Raw genomic sequence first — 21,217 nt, forward strand, 5'->3', positions numbered from 1 at the left:
AGCAGACACAGGAGCTGCAGACAGGGGATCAGAGGCTGCCCCCAACCCTGCTCCTTCTCAGCCTCCTGGAGCTGAGGGACGGGGCAGAGGGGCCTGTCCCATTCCCAGGGGGAGAGGGCTTGAGAGAAAACCAGCGACATAGCAGCCCAGCCCCCATGCAAACACACAGCAGTGCCTCCTGGGAGCCAGGCGGTGAGCTGGGTGCCGGGGATGCAAGGATGAACAAAATATCACTCCTGAACTCAAAGAGCTCACACCTGCAGATGACCCTGACGGCAGGGTCAAGGGCTATGTGGCTGTAAGGCCCCACCACAGCGGCGGTTATCAGCAAGGGATGGCCACGTTGTTCCAGGATGACTGGCAAAGGCACCACAGGGTGCGGCATTTCCCCTGGGAGGGATGACAGGTGTTTCCCAGGTGGGGAAGGAAGACGGGGCCCCCTGACAGAAGGGGAGCGTATACACAGCACAAAGACATGGAGGAGACCGGGGACACAGCGGGGAGCCCTTCTTGGGCTGACGGGAGGACGGGACACGAGGCTCGAGGGGCAGGTCTGAGCCACTGAATGCCATGCCAAGGAGGCCGAGGACTTCTGCTGGTAAATCGGGATGGGGGCTGGGAGGGTTTTCTAGTCTTCTCTCTCCTGAGTAAGTCTCTTGGGTCCTTTAGACTTAAAAATAAACTTTTTTGGACTAAAATAAAAATAAAAATAACCTTGGACTTGCCCAGCATTGGGTAAGGCCGGGTTCATAAGGCCCGTGGGAAAGCCGGGGGCTGGCCATTCCTCGGGATTAGTAACCCCGAGCACAGGGGCCCTAGTGGGGTCAGGAGGGGTGGGGTCCAGTCCCCGCGCCGCTGCGACCTCCTCCGTGACGCCCTGCTCCCGCCCTCCAAATGTCCTGTGCGCAGTGAGAGCCTAGGTGCAAGGGCTTCTCGCAGACTTTCTCTTTAAAGTTTCTAGGGTGCTGGAGCCCTCGTTGCATGCTTGCTTTGTTGGGGATGAAGGCAGAAGGAGGAAGAGGAGAGCTTATCTCCTGTACTTCCCTGTCTGCTGGGTGCAGGTGGACCTGAACCAGCAGTTACCAAATAGATGCTAAATAAGAGAATGAGGAAATGAGAGAAAGCAGGGTGGCCGTGCGTATGAGAGTGTGTTGGCGGGGGTGGGGGGGTAACTACGCAAGAAGTGAATGACAATTAAAGTTTAGAAATACACATGGAGTCTTTTCAAGGCCCAAAGGACAAATGTCATGACTTGACTTTACCTTAAAAAGCCAAAGAAACTCTTTAAACCATAGATTCTCCGCCAGGGGTGACTTTTGTCCTGCAGGGGACACCTGGCAATATCTGGGACAACTTTGATTGTCACAATTGGTGTTTGTTTGGGGGTGGCATCTACTGGCCTCTACTAGGCAGAGGTCATGGATTCTGCTAAACATTCTAAATGCGCAGGACAGCCCTCCACAACACAGAACTGTCCCAAAATGCCAATTATCCAGAACGCCAATAGTTAAACAAAATCAAACACTGAGTTACCATACGAGCCGGCAATTGCGCTCCTAGGGGTATGCCCAAGAGAAATAAAAACGTATGTGCACATTTTTATGTGAAAATGTGTGCATGGAAGTTCACAGCAGCATTATTCACAATAGTCAAAGGGTGGAAACCAGCCAGGTGCCTGTCAATTACTAAACAGACAAGCCAAATATGATGTATCCATGCAGTGGAATATTATTCAGTTCTGAAAAGGAGCAAAGTACGGGCACAGCTGCGGCAGGAATCAGCCTTGAAAACAGCCCGCTGAATGAACGAAGTCAGGCACAAAAGGCCACGTGCCATACATTGCACTACACAAAGTGTCCAGAAGAGGTCAGTCTGTGGAGGCAGAAGGCAGATCAGGGGTTGCTACGGGCTGGGGAGGAGAGGAGTGACTGCTGATGGGGGCAGGGCTTCTTTCTGGAAGAATTAAAATGTCCTGAAATCCGATACTGGTGGTAGCTGCACAGCCTTGTGAATTTCCTAAGAACCACTGAATTGTACACCTCCACAGGGCAAACTGTAGAGTGTACCAATTGTGTCTTTTTGAAAAATCCCTCTTAAAAAATTGAATAGAGCCACGGTTGAGAACCTCTGTTCTGAACGAAGAACGTGACACCAGCAGCAGAATATTTGGTGATGAAACACAATGAAAGTAGAGGGGCGGGGTGGGCCATTTGGGGGCCCCCTGGAGGCCAGGCTGGAGATGACCCCAGGGTGGGGACACCCGTCTGAGTCCAGGCTTCTGAGGTGACTCCGGCGACCTCCCAGAGGGCTGCGGTCTGAAAACTGGGGCGGAGCCCTTTGGCTTCCTGGACGCGGGTCACAGGCATCCGGTCCCTGGAGAAGAATGTCCCCCAAATGCCTCGCCTGAGTTATGGTAGAGTCTGAGCATCTCTGCTTGTGTGGGTGGAGTTCAGGTGCCACACTGGCGAGGACCAGGACCAGCCCTGGGCACAAGCCACGCCAAGACGCCTCTGCATCATCTAACTCCACCCACCTCGAAAGCTCTGGGGGGATTGGTCCCACCAGACGAAGCCAGGGTCCCACGGCCACCGCAGGGGCAGGCACATCCGCCCATCTGCGGGGCCCTGGACCCTCACGCTGCCCACGCACATTCTCCTTCACTTCCTCCTCAGCGTCACCGCCGCCTGACGTCACCGAGTCGCACCGAGTGCTGAAGGTAAAATCCACCAGAAAGGAGACAAACCCATGCAAGGGAGTCAGAAAGAGTTGACCGTGTGGGGGCGGGGGGCGGGGGGCGCATATCGTCGTTTGACAGTAGCACTGTGTACCAGGTTCGCGCCCCGCGCCGCACGCGCTCAGGCCCCACGTTCACCATGGCCATCTCGCCCCGCCCCCCCATTCCTCCAGTGGCTCTGGATGGCACACAAGGTGTCTCAAACTCCATTCACAGGTGAAGCAACGCAGCCCAAGGAAGTGACTCATGTCTGGCTAGAGCCTGGCCCAGAATCCCAGCTCTGCACAAGCAGCATGGACTTGGGCGCAGTCCTGCGCTTCCTGGCCTCAGTTTCCCCGACTTTCCTTGACTCTGAGTTGGGACAGGAAGCCCCCGGTCCAGGCCTCTCTAATCCCAGACCAGGCTGTGTGGCTTCTATCAGGGAACTGGAACTGGGAGGACTGGTTGCCTCAGCTGCCTGTAAGCAGAGAGTGGCTTCTTCTGAAGTCAAACTCCTACAGCTCTGTCCCCGGGAAGAAAGCTGCGAACAACGACCAAGGTGGGGCAGGTGCTGTTCCCAAAGCCAGAGCCCCGGCAAGGCAGGCGGCCCTGCCATTGGCATGCCTTCCGGGCCAGGTTTCACAGGGAGCTCCTGGGGTGGACTTTGTCCTCCCCACCCCCCCACCCAGGACCGCTGTGCTCCCTGCGGGGTCTGCGGCCCCGGGGCAGGTGGGAAGGCGCTGCGTCTCCAGCTTGCTTTCTCCGGGCGGCTTCTCCGGCGGCTTCCGGAGCCCTGAGCGCCTCCGCCTGTCGGAGGGGGCCCCTGCATGCGGCAGGTGGGATTCCATGGGCCACGCTGTGCTCCCCTCACCACGTGGGAGGCTTCTGGGGGTCGCGAGCAGCCTGCCACTTCAGCTGAAACGTGGCTCAAGCCACGGGATCAGGGCCAGATGTGACAAAGGCCATGTGCTCTCAGGGACTTCGCCGTGACCATGATGTCACCAGTGCTTGCTAATGTGCATCAGCACTTGGCGGCATGACCCTGGGGTCCAGGTGAAAGCAGAAGTTCTGGGGTTAGAAGATTTCGGGCCCTTGTCCCCCTCTTCTCTGGGGTCCTGGGACCATCCCGACTGCTGCCTGGACGCCTGTTCTCTCCCTCCAGAGCCTGTCCCCCCCTCCCCCACCACTGGCTGCATCAGAGCAGAGGGAAGAACAAGAAGCCTGTGCCCCGCCAAGAGCCAAGTCCCACTCAAGCCCAGGTGTGTCCCCTCCCCCACCCCCAGCTGATCCGATGGCCTCTAGATCAGGGGCTGGCCTGTGAGGTTGGCAACCTGGCAAGTTTAGAACAGGTCTGAGCCTCTAATGACGAGTGGAATGCCCAGACCAGTCCGCCACTGTGAGGACAGTCTGCTCTTGCGAACATGAAGAGCTATTAGGCCACCCGATACCTGCAGGTGACTTTGATCTTAAGTTCATTCATGGAGTGCTAGGCGACCCCATAGCCCTGCCAATCAAACTCCCTGCTCCTTTTCTGTAACCCATTGTCCCTCTGTCCCCTCGCCTCCCTAATTCGCCCGCCTGCACACAGTGCCTAGAGGGGGCTCGCATCGTGCTCTGGTTGTTAAACAGTCCGTGTCTCTCTGTGACTACACTCGCCATCACAGCTTGCATAGGGCAGCTGAGGTCACCTCAGCCTGCAAGCAACCTGCGCGTGTTGCTGGGTTTGACCGGCAGAGAGTGACTGGTTACTCGCCCTCAGCTTTTGCCCTTGACCTGGCGTTAGACCTGTCTATCGTGTGGGTTCATTTGCCACAGGTGGCCCAGATTTGCAGCATGTAGGGCAAAGGGGAGCGTCCCAAGGGTCCAATTCGAGGGAGCTGGGAAGAGCGGTAAGTCAGAGTCGGCCCAGAAAGTCTCAGAGGCAGCAAAACCACCTGGAGCGGGGGTGGGGGTAGGGCTGGGGTGAGAGCCTTTCGAAAGAGCTTGCTTCTAATGCAACTAATCTCTTCAAGAATTTTCCTGGATGTTTCCCCCTACTGACAGGTAGGTAAGTGTTGATAAAACATTTAAAAACACTTCCCAGACCTGACTGGTGTGGCTCAGTTGCTTAAGAGTCATCCCCCGAAGAGAAGGGTCGATGGTTCCCTTCCCAGTCAGGGTACGTGCTGGGTTGCGGGCCTGATCCCCTGCTCGGGGCGTGTGAGAGCCAGTCGGCTGATGTTTCTCTCCCTTCCCCTCTCTCTAAACATAAATAAGTAAAATCTTAAAAAAAAAAAAAAAAAAAAAAAACACTTCGAAAATACTTCCCAGAAAATGAAAGTGTCTGCTTCTGAGCCTGGCAAGGGAGGAAGCACTGAAGGGCCACGGGGCCACCGTTGGTCATGGATAAGGAGACTGAGACTCAGGTGGCCTCGAATGACAGCCCCGCCCCTCGGTTGGTAAGGGCAGAGGTGGGGTTCAGGGCCTATTCTGTCTGCCCCCAAATGTGTTATGCCACCACAGCCGGGGGACTGTGCTTTCCTCTGACGTTCTGAAGTCGGGGCGGGGAGAATCCAGAAACAGGGAGGAGGAGTCAGTTGGGTATGAAACAAGGGAACTCGAGGTTGGGGAGAAACTGAGTTTTTTTCTCCGCACAATGGCATCCACTGGGTGGGTGGTAGGGGTACTGCCAAGCTGAGGGGGAGGTTTCACGCCCCTTCCCCCATTTCAGGCCTTCTCCTGCTCCGCTGCATTGACCTGGAGAAAACAGAATTCTTCTACACTGTCCTGCCTACTGAAGCGGTAAGACCAGCTGGGGTTTAAGGATGTGTGATTCCGGATGTGGCCACAGGGTGGAGACACACAGCCGTTCAGTCCCTACTTCTTGCTCCAAGGTGGAGCCATTATCAAGTTGGATCTATTGTCACTCCTGTTAAGTATTCCACTGGATGAATAAACCTCATTCCCCTGGAAAGAAGAAGAAAAGAAAGCAGCAATGAAATTGGTTCTAGAAGTGTATTTTATTTACTCCACTATAGCCAAAATATTATCATTCAACATGCCATCGTAGTGTCAGATGATCAATGAGATGCTTTATGTTCTCTGTACCAAGCCTTCTTCCACCCTCTGCCCCTCTCCGCTGAGACCAGCGAACCCCCTGAGCTGACACCCGCCTGCGGCCTGTGCACCTTGCAGGTCGGCGCTGCCTCTCTGGGCAACTCCAAGTCCGGTTCAAGCCTTTCTTCCTCTTCCAACAAAGGCTTGGAAACCGCAAAGGAAAGGACTCCCCCTGCATCCTTTTGCATCATACTTTCTCTGGAGCAATGAGGGAGTGAGCCCAGTGGCATGAGTGTGTGAGTGGACTAGGAGGAACTACTAAGAACAACAAAAAGCCACCGGTTAGCATTTCAAAAGGAAAGTACTTTCTCTTTTGTTTTCGTGCGTTTGTGTCCACATCTATGTGTGTGTCTGTGTGTGTCTATATGTGTATGTGTCTTCTCCTTTTGCATCTCAGAACAGTAGTAAAAAGAGAGAGGGCCCTGGCTGGTGTGGCTCAGTGGACTGAACACCGGCCTGCGAACCAAAGGGTCGCCGGTTCGATTCCCAGTCAGGCCACATGCCAGGGTTGCGGGCCAGGTCCCCAGTACGGGGTGCACAAGAGGCAACCACACACGGATGTTCCTCTTCCTCCCTTACTCCCTCCCTTCCCCCTCTCTAAAAATAAATAAATAAATATTTTAAATAAAAGGGAGAGAGAGAGGAAGTACTGGGGATGACTCACACTGGGGAGAAATCATTAAAAATCTAAAGAAGATAAAAACCAGAGACTGTCTATCCACCCTCTGGGGGCCTCTTATCCCTTGAAGAGTCTTCTGAAAGCTGTGGGCCCACATCTGAGAAAACTGTCCAAAGGGCACAATTTGGTTTTAAGGTCAATGGTTAAAGAAACAAAGCAACCTCTGACTTCAGTGAAATACACTCCTTGCTTTGAACTACTGTTTATTTTTGATGGATCAAAACATTGTTAAGAGTTGGGAGCAAAACCCCTGAGACTTTGCACAGTGGAGAGGGCGGCGGAGGAGAGCTGGGACTGTTTGCTGCAAGTCTGGAGTCCCCCCGCGAGGAGAGAAGGAGCTGTGACTGCCCCTTTCCCGCCCAGCGATGACGTCTCTCAGGATGTCCCCAACCCCTTGGATCCTCCAGCTTCTCTGTGCTCGTTGGAGATCAAAGGCAGAAGCGTTCTTTAACACAGGATCACAGATGTATAAAATGTGTAGCAAGCACTGTTTAAATAATTTCTCTCTTCAGATATTAACTTTATTGATATCTCATATATGAAAAATAAGTCTCTGTACGAGTCCAGGGGAGCTGAGGACGCTGCCTGCTGCTTGTCCTGGAGCCACGGGCGTGCCTCTCCTCGGGCCACCATCTCCCGTCTTGGGGATGAAGGTCCCCATCTCGCTGCCCGGGCGACCTCCGGCTCCCCGCCGGTTCCCCCTCTCCTTGGCAAGCGCAGACATCCTGTGTGAGCCACAGCTTTTCCAGGCCTCCCACGCGACTGGGCTTGCATCTCACACATGGCGGCGATGAGGCAGAGAGAAAGGGGAGAGACGTGACAACAGCCAGCCGGGTGGGAGGGCGTCCCGCATATCCCCAGCGCAAGAGGGGCAGCCCGCAGGAGCCCAGCTGCCTTGTCGATCACCACGGAGGGGAGCTGGCTGAGGGGGCTGGGGGTGGCGGTGAGGCAGAGGGGCCGGGCCTGGGCTCCCTGGAGCCCACAGAGCCCTCCAGGTGTCGAGGCTGGAGACGGGATTATGTCTTCTCAATCTCGCTGTACTCCGGCTCCGGCTGGCAGGTGCTCTCGCGGGGAGCCCTGTAGTCCTTAGAATCCTGATTCTGGGAGTTGAACACCACCATGGTGTACTGAGGCTCTATGTGGGGGGCCTGCTGGGAGAGGCACCCGAGACTCAGGGAGAGGTCGGGAAGTCACGGACTCCAGCCCAGGAGAGGAGCGGGGACACCTGGGGGGCCACGGGAGGCTCCACGGGGGGCTCCAGTCTTCCCCACTGTCCTGCCCTCTTCCTTCTAGAGGGACTGGACTCTGAGACCCTGTCCTCCCGCCTGCTCCACCCCACCCAGTCAAGCGCCCAGTCCCAGGCCTCAGAGCCGGGGTCCCCAAGGTCCGCTCTGAGAACATTAGCCCCTGAGCTGGAGAAGCCAGGGTGTTGTAGGCCCAGGGCCGCCTGTCTGATGCTTAAATCTCTTCACCAGCTTCTCCACCAAGTGGTCCTTGGCCTCTGCTGCCCCTTTCACTAAGGGCAGGGAGGGCCAGCTGGAGGGGCCCTGGGGGATTTCTTTCACTGCTTCACCTTCCAGTGGCTCTGCCCAGGGCCTGACCTGCAGCGGACCGTTGATGAAAACCTGAGACGCAGACTCGGTGCCAGGGAGGTGATGGGACCAGACAGTGAGACATCACGGGCTTTAGCTGTGGGTCCTCGGTACGTGTAGGCGCTTAATGGAAGCTGTCCTGTATTAGCTATTAGGGCCATCGTCACTGGTCACCTGAAGAGCCCCTCCACGTCCCAGCCTCCACCCCCACGCCCCGCTGCAACGGCACCAAGCTCTGGCAAAATCTACACCTGCCCTATTTCCTGCGTGGCTCCGTCCTAAAAAGACATAAGATTGCCAAGCCACCCCCAAGGGGACGCCTCTGGCAGCCTGGGTCCCCGGAGCCAGGAACCCCCACTTACCACTGTGCTGTATTCCACCTCCACCTGCTCTGATCGCACGGGCTTCTCCAGAGGGGACCAGGTCTGCAGCTCCAAATTGGCATAGCAGGGCTCGCTCTGCTCGTCAGCCTGGGGTGGGCAGGAGCGTGGGGCTTGGCCACGGTCCGCGGAGCCCCTCCACGGTCCATCCCGGAGGGGCCTCTGCCCCTGCTTCTCTGCGGACGTCCCCCTCCCCTCCGTGCTCTGGGGGCCCCAGGCGCAGCGTCCTGCCCTGCCTCCCCCCAACGCCGGTCCTCCCCGGGCAATGTGTGAATGCTCCCCAGGCCAGTGGCCAGGCCGGAAGAACCCTTCCTCATTCCGCCTTCCTGGGCAGTGGCAGGCAGTGGGGACAGACTGGCCAGAGCTCAAGACAAGCCCCAGGGACCCCATCTCCCAGGCATGGTTCTTCCTGCTCTGGGCGAGCACCCCGCTCCTCCACCGATGACCCACCCAGACCTCCACTCGCTGAAGGGACAGCCCAACCACAAGGCCCCTGTGCCCCGCCCAGTCACCAACACTCCTCTCGGTGGCCGTTCTTACCTCCCCAGGGTTCTGGGATGGCTCTGGGTTCTCACCAGCTAAAGAGACAAGGGGAGAGTGAGGAGGTTTGTCCCAGAACAAGGCAAGGATGGGGGTCCCTGTGATCCATCTGGACAAAGGTTTTTCCCTTCAGGTCCGCATGATGGCTGGATCTCAAGGGTTTGTTCAGCAGGTGCAATAGGGAGGGAGGGGGGAGGGAGGGGGGAGGGGAGGGGGAGGGGGAAGGGGAGAGAAAGGAAGGCGGCAGCTGGGGAGAGGGGCAAGCAAAGCTGGTCTCAACGCCTAGAGAACATCCCCAGGAGAGGCGGGAGGCCGTGCGAGAGGCGCAGCCGACAGGGTGGAAGGGCTCTGGAGACCTCCTTGCCAACAATGTGAATATACTTAACACTACTGAACTGTAAACTTAAAAATGGTTAGGATGGCAAATATCCTGTCTTGTGCTTTTAATCACGATGAAAAAAAAAATGCAGATCCATAGGCCCCGCCCCAGACGTACTGAATCAGAAGCGCTGGGGATAGGGTTTAGCGATCGGTCTTGAAAAAGCCCTAAATTTTTTTAAGTTAAAAAAAAAATAGAAGGAAGTGTGCTTGAAAAGACCTAGGACTGCACGAGACCAAACCTCAGCAGGGTCTCCGCCCTCCGGTGTCCCTCTCCCCCACACCGGGCCAGGGCGTGGTCTGCCCCTCACACTCAGGAGGCCCAGGAGCTCAGCAGGGTCACAGCTCAGGGCCACGGGCCACCCCTTCGGCACCTACCTGCAGTGTGGCTCTGCAGGAGCCCTGCCTCGGAGCGCCCCGGCCCTTCCAGCCCGGGCCCGGAGCGACGGGCAGCCACCACGTGCACCCAGTGGGAGCGCCCTTGGGGCAGGCACCCCTGAGTCTGCACTGGATGCCGCAGATACACTGTCCACCCCACAAGGACCCCCAAGCCAGTGATGAAATACCCACAGTCAGAGACGCAAGATCACGTACAACAGGCGCATCTGCTGCGCCCGCTCAGTCATATTGACAGAACCCGCACCCTGGCACCGGAGGCGTGAACACCTTCTACTCCAGGTACTGCACACAGGTCCCACACCGCCCACACACCTCGGTGGGGCCAGGCGTGCTGATGGGAAGGACGGAAAGAGCAGGGGCGAGGAGGGGGGAGCACACGGCTTGGGAAGGAAGGTGGCACTGAGGAAGTTCAGCAATAGCCAGCTGGACGGTGGAACGCAGTCTGCCCTGGCAACGGCAGTGACCCCCATCCCCCAGCACAGGGCCCAGCGCACACAGGTGCTCAGGACAGCTTCGCTGTGGGAGTGAGCGAGCGAATGCATGTGTGCATGCATGAATGAATGAATGAATGAGTGAGTGCGTGAATGAATGAGGAGAACGGGCTGAAGGGAAGAACTGGAGAGGCTGAGGGGAGAGGAGTGGGGACCATGGGAAGACAGCCCAGACGCGGTCAGGAGACAGGAGCTGAGCCTGCAGAGCCTGGGAGGGAGAGCCGGGACGTTTAAACAGAAAGCCCATCTTTTGTCACAGGGAAGGTAACACAATCAATTAACTGCAATAAATAAATAAAATAAAAACCAGTTTAAAAGAGAAATAATGGTATGAAGCAACATTTTAAGAAATATGTGCATAAATAGGCATAAAAAAAAAACACAAGACTGGAAGGACATGCCTAAAATGTGATTGGTTTTCTCTGGGAGATGGGAATTTTAGTTTTTGTTTATTATAGTTAATTTATTTCCTCTTTGGTGTTTTCACTTTTGAATTTTCTACAACAATCACATATCCCTTTTTTTAAAAGGAGGAACTTTTCTGGGTGAAAGGGCACTGCAACATCCTCGGGACCCACAGATCTGAGGCAACCCAGGCTGGAAAAACCCCACATGGTAGGCAGCAACCGCTTGTGGGCTGAAGTTTAAAAGGAGAGTACCGGGAAATGACGTGGGAACGGCAGAAGGGGAAGAGGAACTGGCTGACTCCCATTCTGCTCCCAAAAGCCTGGGCCATGCTGTGGGGCGGGGAGGCTCCGGGCCCTTGGAGGGGCAGAGGGGCTGGAGAGCTGAAGGCAGTGGTCCTCCAACGTGGCCGCCAGCGCGTACGGGCTCCCAGTGAGCAGTGCGGCAGCAGTGGAGGGAGGCGCGCCCTCCCCCCTCCCCCCAATCTCACTGCAGCCCTTAAAAGGCTGAGCACAAAGATTTCCTAAAGAGCCCTCTACTCAAGAAATCAAGAAAACTCGCAGGCCGGGGAGGAAATGCCAGGCTCCCACCGTGTCGCAGGCCGAAGTCTGCTCACTTGCATGCGACAGCGGGCCTCCAGCCAAGAGCGGGAAGGCACGTCGTTCTTACTCAACTCACTCACCCAGTGGTTACTGAACATCCACTCTGAGTGCCCAGCTGGGTGCTGCGTGCACCCGACGCGTGGTCTCATTTAATCTGAGCTCAGAAGAGAGCCAATGGACCACAGGACCCCGGAGCTTCCTGGGTGCCCATTGCAGCTGACCATATCAAATAATATTGACACATTAATTTAACAAACACTACTGTGTGCCTTCTCGAGTCATGGTCCCTGATCTTAAGGGTCTGCGTGAGCTGGCAGGAGGCGGGCAAGAAGGCAGTTGGTGCCGATTTTGTAAAAGGGACTATGATGGTGTGGGCACAGGGGTGCACCCAGGAGGGCCCCCAGGTTACTCTTTGGGGGCCAGGAAAAGGTCCCAGAGGAAAGGAAGTCTAAGGACAGCCCGTAGGGCCCACCAGGAGTGAGGCAGAGATAGCGGGCCGAGGACCGAGCCCTGCGAGCACAGAAGGCGAGTCTGGCCCCATGGCCTTGGCCACTGACAGGAAGGTGGAAATGTTTACCTTTTAGGGTGGAAGGACGGGAGGGAGGGGTGGGCAGAGCCAGACTGTGGAGGGTCGAGACTGTCCTGTAGGAGCCTAGACATCTGAGGACGCAGGTCACTGAAGGGTCTTAACAGGAGCGGAACATGGCTTCACGGAGCAACCGCCCTCCAAGGCCCCATGGGAACCCACCTCCCATAGCCTGTGTGCACCATACCAGGGTCTCCTGCTCTGGGTGCACCTTCTAGGGTCACCTAGGATATGCGGCCTGAGGACATGCATTCGATGCCTGCCCTGGGGTGACGAGCAGAGGGACAGGGAGCTAAATCACCTTTGTTCCGCCTCTGAACCATCCTCCATGCCAGCAGTGAGGTCCCCGCCAGGAGGAGCAACAGAAGCACCAACAAGGAGAGCAGCACAGGGAGCCTGCAGGGCGACAAGGACGGGGCAGGGTAGGGCAGGGGTCCTGCCTTCCCCCTGTGTTTCAACAGATGCATAAGGTCACATAAAAAGCCAAGCAAACAGGAGACCGTCTCTCCACACATTCCCTCACCTGCCCAATTCCCCGTCCCACACACGCAGTGTACCTAAGAACCTACTGGTTTTTAATTCAGATACAAAAAAAAAATGGGAATGCACGCTATTTTCCTTCTTTTTTTCACACAAACAAAGCACAGTATAGACACTAGTGTTTTGCTTAACTGTGCTTTCCCGGGCCCTGACCGGTGTAGCTCAGTGGGCCGGGCATCGTCCCACAAAGTGAAGGGTCGCCGGTTCTGTTCACCGTCAGGGCACAGGCCTGGGCTGCAGGCTCATCCTGCTTGGGGTGCGGAGGAGAGGCAGCTGGTTGATGTTTCTCTCTCACATCGCTCTTTCCCTCCCTCTTCCCCTCCCTCCCTTCCCCTTTCTCTAAAAATAAATAACACTATGCATCTTGGACTTTGAGAGGATGGGAAAAGACAAACAGAAGACGCTACAGCTTGGAGCACTTTCCACGTCGGTACGTATAACAGTCCCCCACTCTGTTTTACAGCCTCACAGTGTTCTGTTGCCTGAATGGACAGACCATTGTTTATTTAACTTGTCCCTCCTCCTGGACATTTCCCCGTCTTTTGCAGTGACAAATACCCCTGCGAGAAACCACCTGTAGCTCCATCCATGACACACATGGACAGGCCGCAGCAGACTGGCTGGCGCGAGTTAGGGCCTGGGCCCCTCCCTCCTTTGGGCCCTTCCTTGCACCCCTCGTTGGCCTTCAGACTGTTCCCGTCGCTGTCAAAGCTGCACCTGCCCTCCCCGCAGACTGCCGAGGCGTCAGGCCCTCAGCAGCGAGCGCTGGCTGCCCTGCAGAGCCCGTCCCGGATGTGGTGTGTTTGGGACCCGGCTTCCGCCCTGCCGGGTGTGAAGGCGGTCACAGCGGTGGGCTCGTGGAAGGGCCGTAGTGAACAGCCTGACTGCCCTTGCGCCCAGCTCCGGGGAGGGAGGCCCTCGACCCGCGGGATTCCTCCCGTGATTCGCCAACCCCTTGCGTCGCCCGGGAGATTACGCCGTGAGACGAGACGACTCAGGATGGCGGCCGATCACCAGGAGAGACAACTGTGGGATTGGAGGTTGGGGCTCTGAGCCAGCCTGACCTTCGGGGCGTGGTGGGGGCTGGGGACTGAGTTCACACACGCGGTCAGTGGTTCAATCAATCCATTTAGGCAATGAAACCCAAATAAAAAACCGTAGACACCAGAGTTTGAGGGAGCTCCCCAGTTGTCAGACACCTTGGTGATCCAGGAGGGAGGTGCACCCCAGCTCCATGGGAGAGGGCGCGGAAGCTCTGCCTCCGGAACCCTCCGGGTTGCCTCATTAGGCCGGTCCCGGCCTTCATCCTTTATGCAAAGCTGCTCCTGGAACTATAGGGCTTTCTTGCATTCTATCAGCGATCTAACCAATTATCAAAGCCAAGGGGGTTAGGGGCCCCCCTGAATTTGTAGCCAGTTGGTCAGAAGTGCAGTGGCCTGGGGACCCTGAAGCGCTCTGATGTTGGAAGCAGGCAGCCCCATGGGACCGAACCCTTAACCTGTGGGGTCTGTGCCACCCCAGGGGTCAGTGCCGGGACTGAATCAGGGGACACCAGCAGGTGTCTGTGAACCCCAGAGATGGTTTAGGGCAGCATGCATTTTCCTGGTCAGATTCTCCTGGGGTTTGTAATCCCCCCACCCCCCCCAAAAGTCAAGAAGCCCTTGTTCAGAAGGAAGAGCCTAAGACTAGACTCACAGAGCCGTGCCCAGGCTGCCTTCTGTGGCAGCGGGACCTGGAAAACAGGCTCCGAGCCTGTTTGTTCCTCTGTGAGGTGAGAGCAGCGAGGCAGAGGGCAGAGGAGCCTGCGGGGTCATGCAGGAAGGCAGTCCGCCGTGCCTGGCGGCGTGACACCCCGAGAAGCTTCTCTCAGACCCCAGGGCAGGTCCGGCGTGGACTCAAGAGCCCAAGCTGGGAGACATCGCGGCTTCGGGCCGGGGCCTGGCCAAGGGCAGCGGGGGCTCCGGCCCGCCTGGAAGGAGGGGGCCGCCCTGCGCTCCCCTCCAGGACACAGGGACCTTACCCTTGGCTCGGCTGAGAGTCATGCGGGCTGTCCGTGCTGTCCGAGCAGTCCAGGCTGTTGGTGACATTCACTGTGTCTGGAGTTATGGGCACACCTGGAATCGGGGTCGTGGTGATTGGGATTGTTGAGGTCTTGGAAGCAATGGAATCGACAGACGACGATGATGCTGGCACAGAAACACAAATCAGACCCGGGGGCCTCTCTTCTGGTTCTCCCACCAGGGCCAAAGCCTTTTTGGTTTGACTTCGCACAAAATGCTCACTCAGCGTGGCCAGAGTCTCCCCAGCACCGCCCTGAGCCAAGCGCGCTTCTCCTAATAGGAGGCGGGTACTGTCCCCAAGAGTCCTGATTCCATCCTGCCCGGGAGGGTCACGGCCTCCACAGAGGCCCTGAGTTACCTCCGCAGCCTGTCTCGTCCCCCTCCAGCCACTGCCACGTGCTGCCTGCCGGGGGGTCTGCCTCGCTGCAAATCTGACACGTCACTTGTTAGCGTTCCCACGGCGCCTGGCCCCCTCAGCTCCCAGCCTCCCCCCACGCAGCCCTGGGCTTCTGCGGGGCTGACCCATGGCTCGCCTCTCCCCTCCTCTCTCCCTTGCACACTTGGCTCTCTCAGCGTGCCCTTTGCCTGGCAAGCACCTTCCCATCCGTTCCTCAAGACTCACCTGCTCCTCCATGAAGCCCCCCAGTGTCTCTCCCTCTCTCTCCACACACACATACACACACGCGCGCGCACGCATGCACACGTCGTTTGCTCTGGGTCTCTGATTTGATCCCTGCCTCGTTTATTCCCACCTGACTCTTCGGCAGCCTGGAGCTGGGACCAGGCGAGGGTGCTGCTGCTCACCTGGGGACACAGTCACCACAACCTCGAAGGTGGGGTCCACAAAGTTTTGGAAGACTGATGCGTCGATCCCACACCAGTATGTGTCAGCATCATCCTTTTTGAGGTTCTTCAAGGTCACTGTGAAGGTGAGGTTTGCTGGATCGTCCCTGATGGACACGCGGCCCGTCCTCACTTCTCTCTCTGCCTCCGTGGTCTCCACAATCTTGCTCCTCCTCAGTATGAAACATGGGTTTCTGCACCAGTATTTCTTATTTTCCGCGTACTTCTCCTGGTACCGACACTGCACGCTCAGGGTTCCCCCCACGGTGCCCGTCACGTGGCGGGGGCCGCTCAGGGACAAACAGCCTGGAAGACACAGCCCAGCCCCAGCCCCTCACCAGATGGGCCACGGTCGGGGTGCCCTGGGGGGTCCCCCCATAGGTCTCCCCATTTCGCCTCAGCTGGATCACACGTTGAGTGTCCTCCCCTTCCTCTCTGTCACACCAATAGTGGATCACAGGAAGCCCCTTCCTCCAGACCCCAACCTCCTTTCTCACTGCCCTGCCCCTTCCTCATCGACCAGGGGCCTCCCATCTCCGAGCCGTCAGGACCCTACGGACTCGGCCCTGCACCCTGCTCTCCCTGGAGGCCCTCAAGTAATAGTTCAGCGTGAGCCCCTCCCCCACCGCCCGCAGCTCTGTGTCCCTGGTGCCATGACCACAGCGCCTTGTGGGTCCCTCTACAGGGGGCCCATCAGGACCTCCTCCCCCGGCCTGGGTGAGCAGGTCCCTGCAGCGAAGGTCTTCTCGGCCCCGCCACAGGCGTGACATTTAAAAAGGGCACCAGAGCTTATGTCTCAGCTCTGTGACATAGCAGCTGTGTGTTCTCGGGCAAGTTACTTAACCTCTCTGAGCTTCCAGTGCCTCATCTGTAAAGTGGTGATAATTGGCAGGCCTCACATTGCATTGGGGGCATTGAGTGAGATAACAGGTGTAAAATGCCTGGCAAATAATATTAGGTTGAAATGTATGAAACTGCTGAAACCCAGCTGTTTTTGATGAAGAAACCAGGAATTTCATACCATGCAATCGAATCAAACAGTTCATCCTCTGTCTAGCCAAACGAAGACACAAACAGAGAAAATAACCACAGGTACAGAGGGAACAAAGAGAATCAAGGCGGTACTTTGCAGAAATTCTGTACAAGTAAGTGTGTAAATCTGGATGAACACGCGATTTCCTAGAAAAACACAAACCACTAAAATCGACGCAGACCCAGGGCTCAGTAGACAGACGCCCGCTCCCTTCATCACCCAAGATGACGTCCCTGGCCCCAGTGTTGTGCCTGTCCTCCCTACCGCTCCTCAGTTGTCCTCTCTTTGTCATCGTTCTCTGCCTGGGCCCTGGCTCCCCGCGATCTGGGTCACCCCATCACCCCCGCCCCGCCCCCCGCCCACAACACCAATCCGGCCTGTCTGTCTGGCTCTCCTCTCTGATTTCCTTTGTGCTTGGTCTTTTTTTCCAAATCCTCACTCCAGGGGCGGGGAGGGAGGGAGGGAGAGAGAGAGGGAGAGAGAGAGAGAGAGATGTCAGTGTGAGAGAGAAATACTGATCAGTTGCCTCCCATACACACCCTGACTGGGGATGGAACCCATACCATTTTTAGGTGCTGGGGATGGTGCTCCAACCAGCTGAGCCACCGGCCAAGGCTCCCTTTCTCCTTGTTCTTACGAGTCCTCTCTTTTCCTCCCTTTCTCCTTCCCTCCCTTCCCCCTTTCCTCTGTCCCTCCCCATTTGCCTTTCTCCACTTTACATCTGAAATCTTGGGTGCAAAAATGTCCCCATTTTCTCCCCAAAGCCTCTGCCCCTGTGAAGGTGTCATTATAACTTAGAGACAGGGAGGTGTCAGAAAACCTGCCGTCGGCCCCACTCCCATCCCTAGAGGCGGAGCCAAAGCGCTTGCACACAGCCCTCTCAGTCTGGCCTTCCCTTGTTTGACCCCAACACTTAGCGCCAACCCCTGCCTGCTAGGCAGGCACGCGGGGGCCTGGAGGCCACCCTGGCTGGGGTCAGGTCCTCACCTCTTCCAAAACTCTTCCACCAGAAGCTTCCTCTGTTGTCCTGTTGTTTACTTTAGGGTCACAACATGTCTTCCCACTAAACCCCAGAGAAAGGAGCAAATCCTCCAACTCAGGCAGTCAGGAGAGGGGGCGCACGCGAACCCCCAGCCCAGGAGGAAGGTGAGAGTAGAGCCAAAGCAGAAATCCATGAATCGCGAAACAGAAAAAGAGTGCCAATAGGGTGCACGTTGAAAAACGGATTTTTCTTTTGGGAGAGACAGATAATAAAATAGACGTTCTTGTGGGTAGTCTAATCAAGGAGAAAAGGAAAAGAAACACACACACACACACGCAACTAGAAAGAAAATTAACCAGGGTAATTCTCAAGTTTCTACAAAGTCTGCAAATTTGGATGAAACTGGTGATCTTCTAGGAAAATATAAATTATCAGCATATATTTACATTTTTTAATGTAGACCAATAGCGATGAGTATTACCATGGAACCCTTCCCAGTGACCACTACGTGAAACAATGTGCTGGTCGTTTCACAGTGTGTACATATCTCAAAGCATCACATGCACAGTGAAAATATACAGTTTTATTTGTTAAATATACCTCAATAAAGCTGGGGGGTAGAGGAGACTTTTTTTCCCTCCAAAAAAAAAAAAAGAAAGAAAGAAAGAAAGAAAGAAAGAAAGAAAAAGAAAAAAGGAAAAGCAAAACCCAGACAGTTTTCCAAGTTACTTCTTTCAACCTTTCAAGCTACAAGCAGTTCCATTGCATTTAAGCATTTGCAGAGAAGATAGAAACAGGAAAACCTCCCCAATTCTTTTCTGAAGTCAGAATGATATATTCAGACTCACATCTGGCCAAATCTTTTACTATAATTCACCACCTTAATGGCTCAAAGGAGAAAAGTATCGTCATCCCTACAGATAACGAAAAGGCACCCGACGTCTGTTGCTGCTGATTTTAAAATGTTTCATAAAGAGACACAGGCAGACACTTTCTTCAGCCCTCATGGGAAGCACTGGACCTCTGCCTGGGCCCAGGACCAGGCGGGGGTAGCCATGCCGCCTCGGCCTGGGCATCGTCCTGGCCGTCCACACTCGTGGCCGGTGAGAGAAAGCGAGGAGGGAAGCAGGTGTCAGATCCCAGAAAATACGAGAGCACCAGGGAGGGTCAGTGGACAAGTGGTGGGCAGAGGAGGACTCTTTCCAAGTTAATTCACAAAAAGTCATAGCTTCCTGACAGACAACTAGTTACCAGGTGGAATCAGAGAAAACGCACCATTCATTTATGAGCAAAACAACCAAAAAGGCTGCAGGGCCTGGCTGGGGAGGTGTAGGAGATAAATGCGGGGTGCGGATGGGGAGGTCCCGGTCTTTCTCCCTGGGGAAAGCCTCCTCCCCGTCCTTCCTCCCACAGCCTGCCCTCCTCCCCATCTCCCTGCTGGTCCCCAGGCTCTGTCCTTTCAAGGGGCCCTGATATCTACACGTCCCCATATCCCCGAGACCATAGTCTGCCCCTGCCTAGCCGCCGCGCTTCCTCCACACCCTGGAACCCCTGACCCAGGGGGGCACCTCCCATCAAAACAGCCCCGCAGGCGTGCTCAGGGCGGCCTCTCCACCTCCCAGAAAGCCCCTCTCCCGCGCCCGACCCTTTGCCCCACGTCCCATCCCCACTGTGGCTCATCTAAGATCAGGTGGACACCAAAGAAGCCAGGCCCTCGCCTCCTCTGCTCCCCAGGATGCAGTCCTTCCGTCTGTCCTTCATACTCAGCAGACAGAGAGCGCCCCATCCTGAGCTCAGCGCGGAATGCAGACGGGGGCTGCTTTGAGTCACGCAGGGGGCCCTGCGCCACCCCTGCCGGCCCTCCCCCAGCGGCCTCTCACCTGGGACCCAGAGAAGCAGCAGAGCTGCCCGAGCCCCCATCTCTGCAGGAGGTCACCTGCAGCAGCTCCAGCCCCAGCTGGACCCGGGGCTTCTGTCCTCCTCAGGGTGGACCATCCAGCCCCCGCCGAGACTCCCACTTCTGCTTTCCTTCGTGCCGGCTGCTTCCTCGTTCAACTTGGTTTTGGTTTTGTTCCTAGAGCTGGTCAGAAAATGGAGGAAGCCTGGGGGACTGGCTGAGAGGCCCTGGAATTTGCATCCCCCCTCTCTGACATCCTCCAGAAGTGCATAGCCATGTTTCCTCCGAGTTGGGCCCAGTAACCACCCCCAACACGTTTCCTCTGGTGGTTGATAAGGGCAAGATGACTTAAGAGGAGCAGCCTAGCCAGAGACCCCTCCCAGGTTAACTGTTAATCATTGCTTATCTGTTCCTGTAGCCCGTTTTCACATCCCTTCCCCCGCCTGGGTAGCACATCAATCTCATCAATCTCCCACCTGAATGCTAATCCCTTCCCCCACCTGGGAAGCCCATCCGTTTCCCGCCGGAATGCTAGGGCTTATAAACCCCTATTTAACCCCGATTCGGGGCTCAGAATTTGGAGACTGCCTCCTCTGAGCCCGCGCGTGTGAATAAAGGCTTACTCCGTTCCCTGAATCGTGTCTTGAGTCTGGCTTTCCGTAACAGTGGTCAGGGCAGGACTTTGTGGGGAGGGTCGCCAGCAGGAAGGCCACCCTGGGGAGCTCCCTTTCCATGGCTCCCCAGCACAAGGCCCGGATGCCCCAGCTGGCACAAGGACCTCAGAGTCCCCAAATGCTCTCCAGTCTTGGAAATGCATCCTCACCTTGACCTGGGCAGCGCCTCGCTGGACCCAGCTCAGGACCGGACACAGATCGGGGACTCGGCAAGCCCTTCTGCCCACAAAGGCACCGTCCCCAGGGGAGGACAAGGCAATCAAAGAAATGTGCTGGTTCTCCTGCGGGAAGGCTCCTCCGGCACTTCGGTGGGAATGGGGAGGACTTCTACAGCGATGCACTCACAGACTAAGGAACAACACTTGTGAACACCTAGACCTTGACCGGGACAGGAAAAGGGAGGTGTCACACTGGTTAGTTTACATGTGTCAAGTGTTCGCAAAGCTTCCCCGGAAATGTATATTTTGCAATTCAACCCCTGAAAAGCATGGCTTCGGCTGGGGGGGTGGGGGGAGGGGGAGATGTCAAGGTTCAGAGGGGAAGCCCTGGACTGAGAAGCTGGAGGCTGGGTTCTCCTTGGCTCCCCCACCTGCCTCCGGTGTGCCCTTGAACAAAGCCCATGCCTCACGTTACACGCCGCTCATAACAGCTCCTCTGTGGGAAGAAATAGTATAATAATTATGAAATACTCCAATGTGAGGCAACTATATCCTTAGGGCCCCGGAATACATCTTTAATGAAAAGCAACGGGAAACTAGGATTCGATCCCGAGTAGCAGACTTTATGTGCCCAGTGGGATCTGATTCTCCTTGGGAACAGACACCCGCTGGAGCTACCGCGGAGAGAAAGGGGCCAGGGGAACTGAACGCTGACACACCCATCCCAGCCTGTCTATGTGGAGTCAGAAGATTCAGGAAGGGGAAGGGGGGAGGGGGGAGTAGAAGAGTGTAAGGGGGAGGGGTAAATGCTGGTGGGAGAAGACTTGACTTGGGGTGGTAAACGCATGATGCAATGAACAGATGATGTATTGTAGAACTGTACACGCAAAACTGATATAATTTTATTAACCAATGTCACCCCAATACATTCAATTTTTAAAAATTAAGGAAATGGGCCCTGGCTGGTGTGGGTCAGTGGATTGAGCGCTGGCCTGCCAACCAAAGGGTCGCCGGTTCGATTCTCAGTCAGGGCACGTGCCTGGGTTGCAGACCGGGGTGCCGGCCCGAGCCCCTTTCTCAGGTGGGTCCTGCACCCACAAGGCCTCCCGCTGGGTTGGGAGCCTCTTCCCAGTGTGGACGCGGTGTCCAGTGGGGAGGGCGTTGCTGGT

General features: G+C 56.3%; 1 protein-coding gene across 1 annotated transcript; it reads right to left on the minus strand.

The window, feature by feature from the left end:
• Positions 1-7,347: 7,347 nt before the first annotated feature.
• LOC129086528 (CMRF35-like molecule 8) lies at positions 7,348-19,306 on the minus strand. The gene is made up of 7 exons (XM_054593093.1): positions 19,200-19,306; positions 15,266-15,610; positions 14,422-14,587; positions 12,163-12,257; positions 9,001-9,038; positions 8,443-8,550; positions 7,348-7,639 (listed from the first exon to the last, which is right to left on the minus strand). The coding sequence occupies exons 1-7, from the start codon at positions 19,237-19,239 to the stop codon at positions 7,505-7,507; spliced, it is 927 nt and encodes a 308-aa protein (XP_054449068.1). The 5' UTR covers positions 19,240-19,306; the 3' UTR covers positions 7,348-7,504.
• Between the last annotated feature and the right edge of the window lie 1,911 nt (positions 19,307-21,217).

The sequence above is a fragment of the Pteronotus mesoamericanus genome, unplaced genomic scaffold, assembly GCF_021234165.1.
Source record: "Pteronotus mesoamericanus isolate MK-2021 breed Mesoamerican mustached bat unplaced genomic scaffold, CSHL_Meso_final scaffold_408, whole genome shotgun sequence".
NCBI lineage: Eukaryota > Metazoa > Chordata > Mammalia > Chiroptera > Mormoopidae > Pteronotus > Pteronotus mesoamericanus.

Excerpts from the sequence above, each read along its gene's own strand:
- LOC129086528 (XM_054593093.1), bottom strand. The coding sequence starts at position 19,239 with ATGGGGGCTCGGGCAGCTCTGCTGCTTCTCTGGGTCCCAG. Across the intron at positions 14,588-15,265 it reads TGTGGTGACTGTGTCCCCAG|CATCATCGTCGTCTGTCGAT; the intron begins GTGAGCAGCAGC and ends TTTCTGTGCCAG. Across the intron at positions 8,551-9,000 it reads CATCCCAGAACCCTGGGGAG|GCTGACGAGCAGAGCGAGCC; the intron begins GTAAGAACGGCC and ends TGCCCACCCCAG.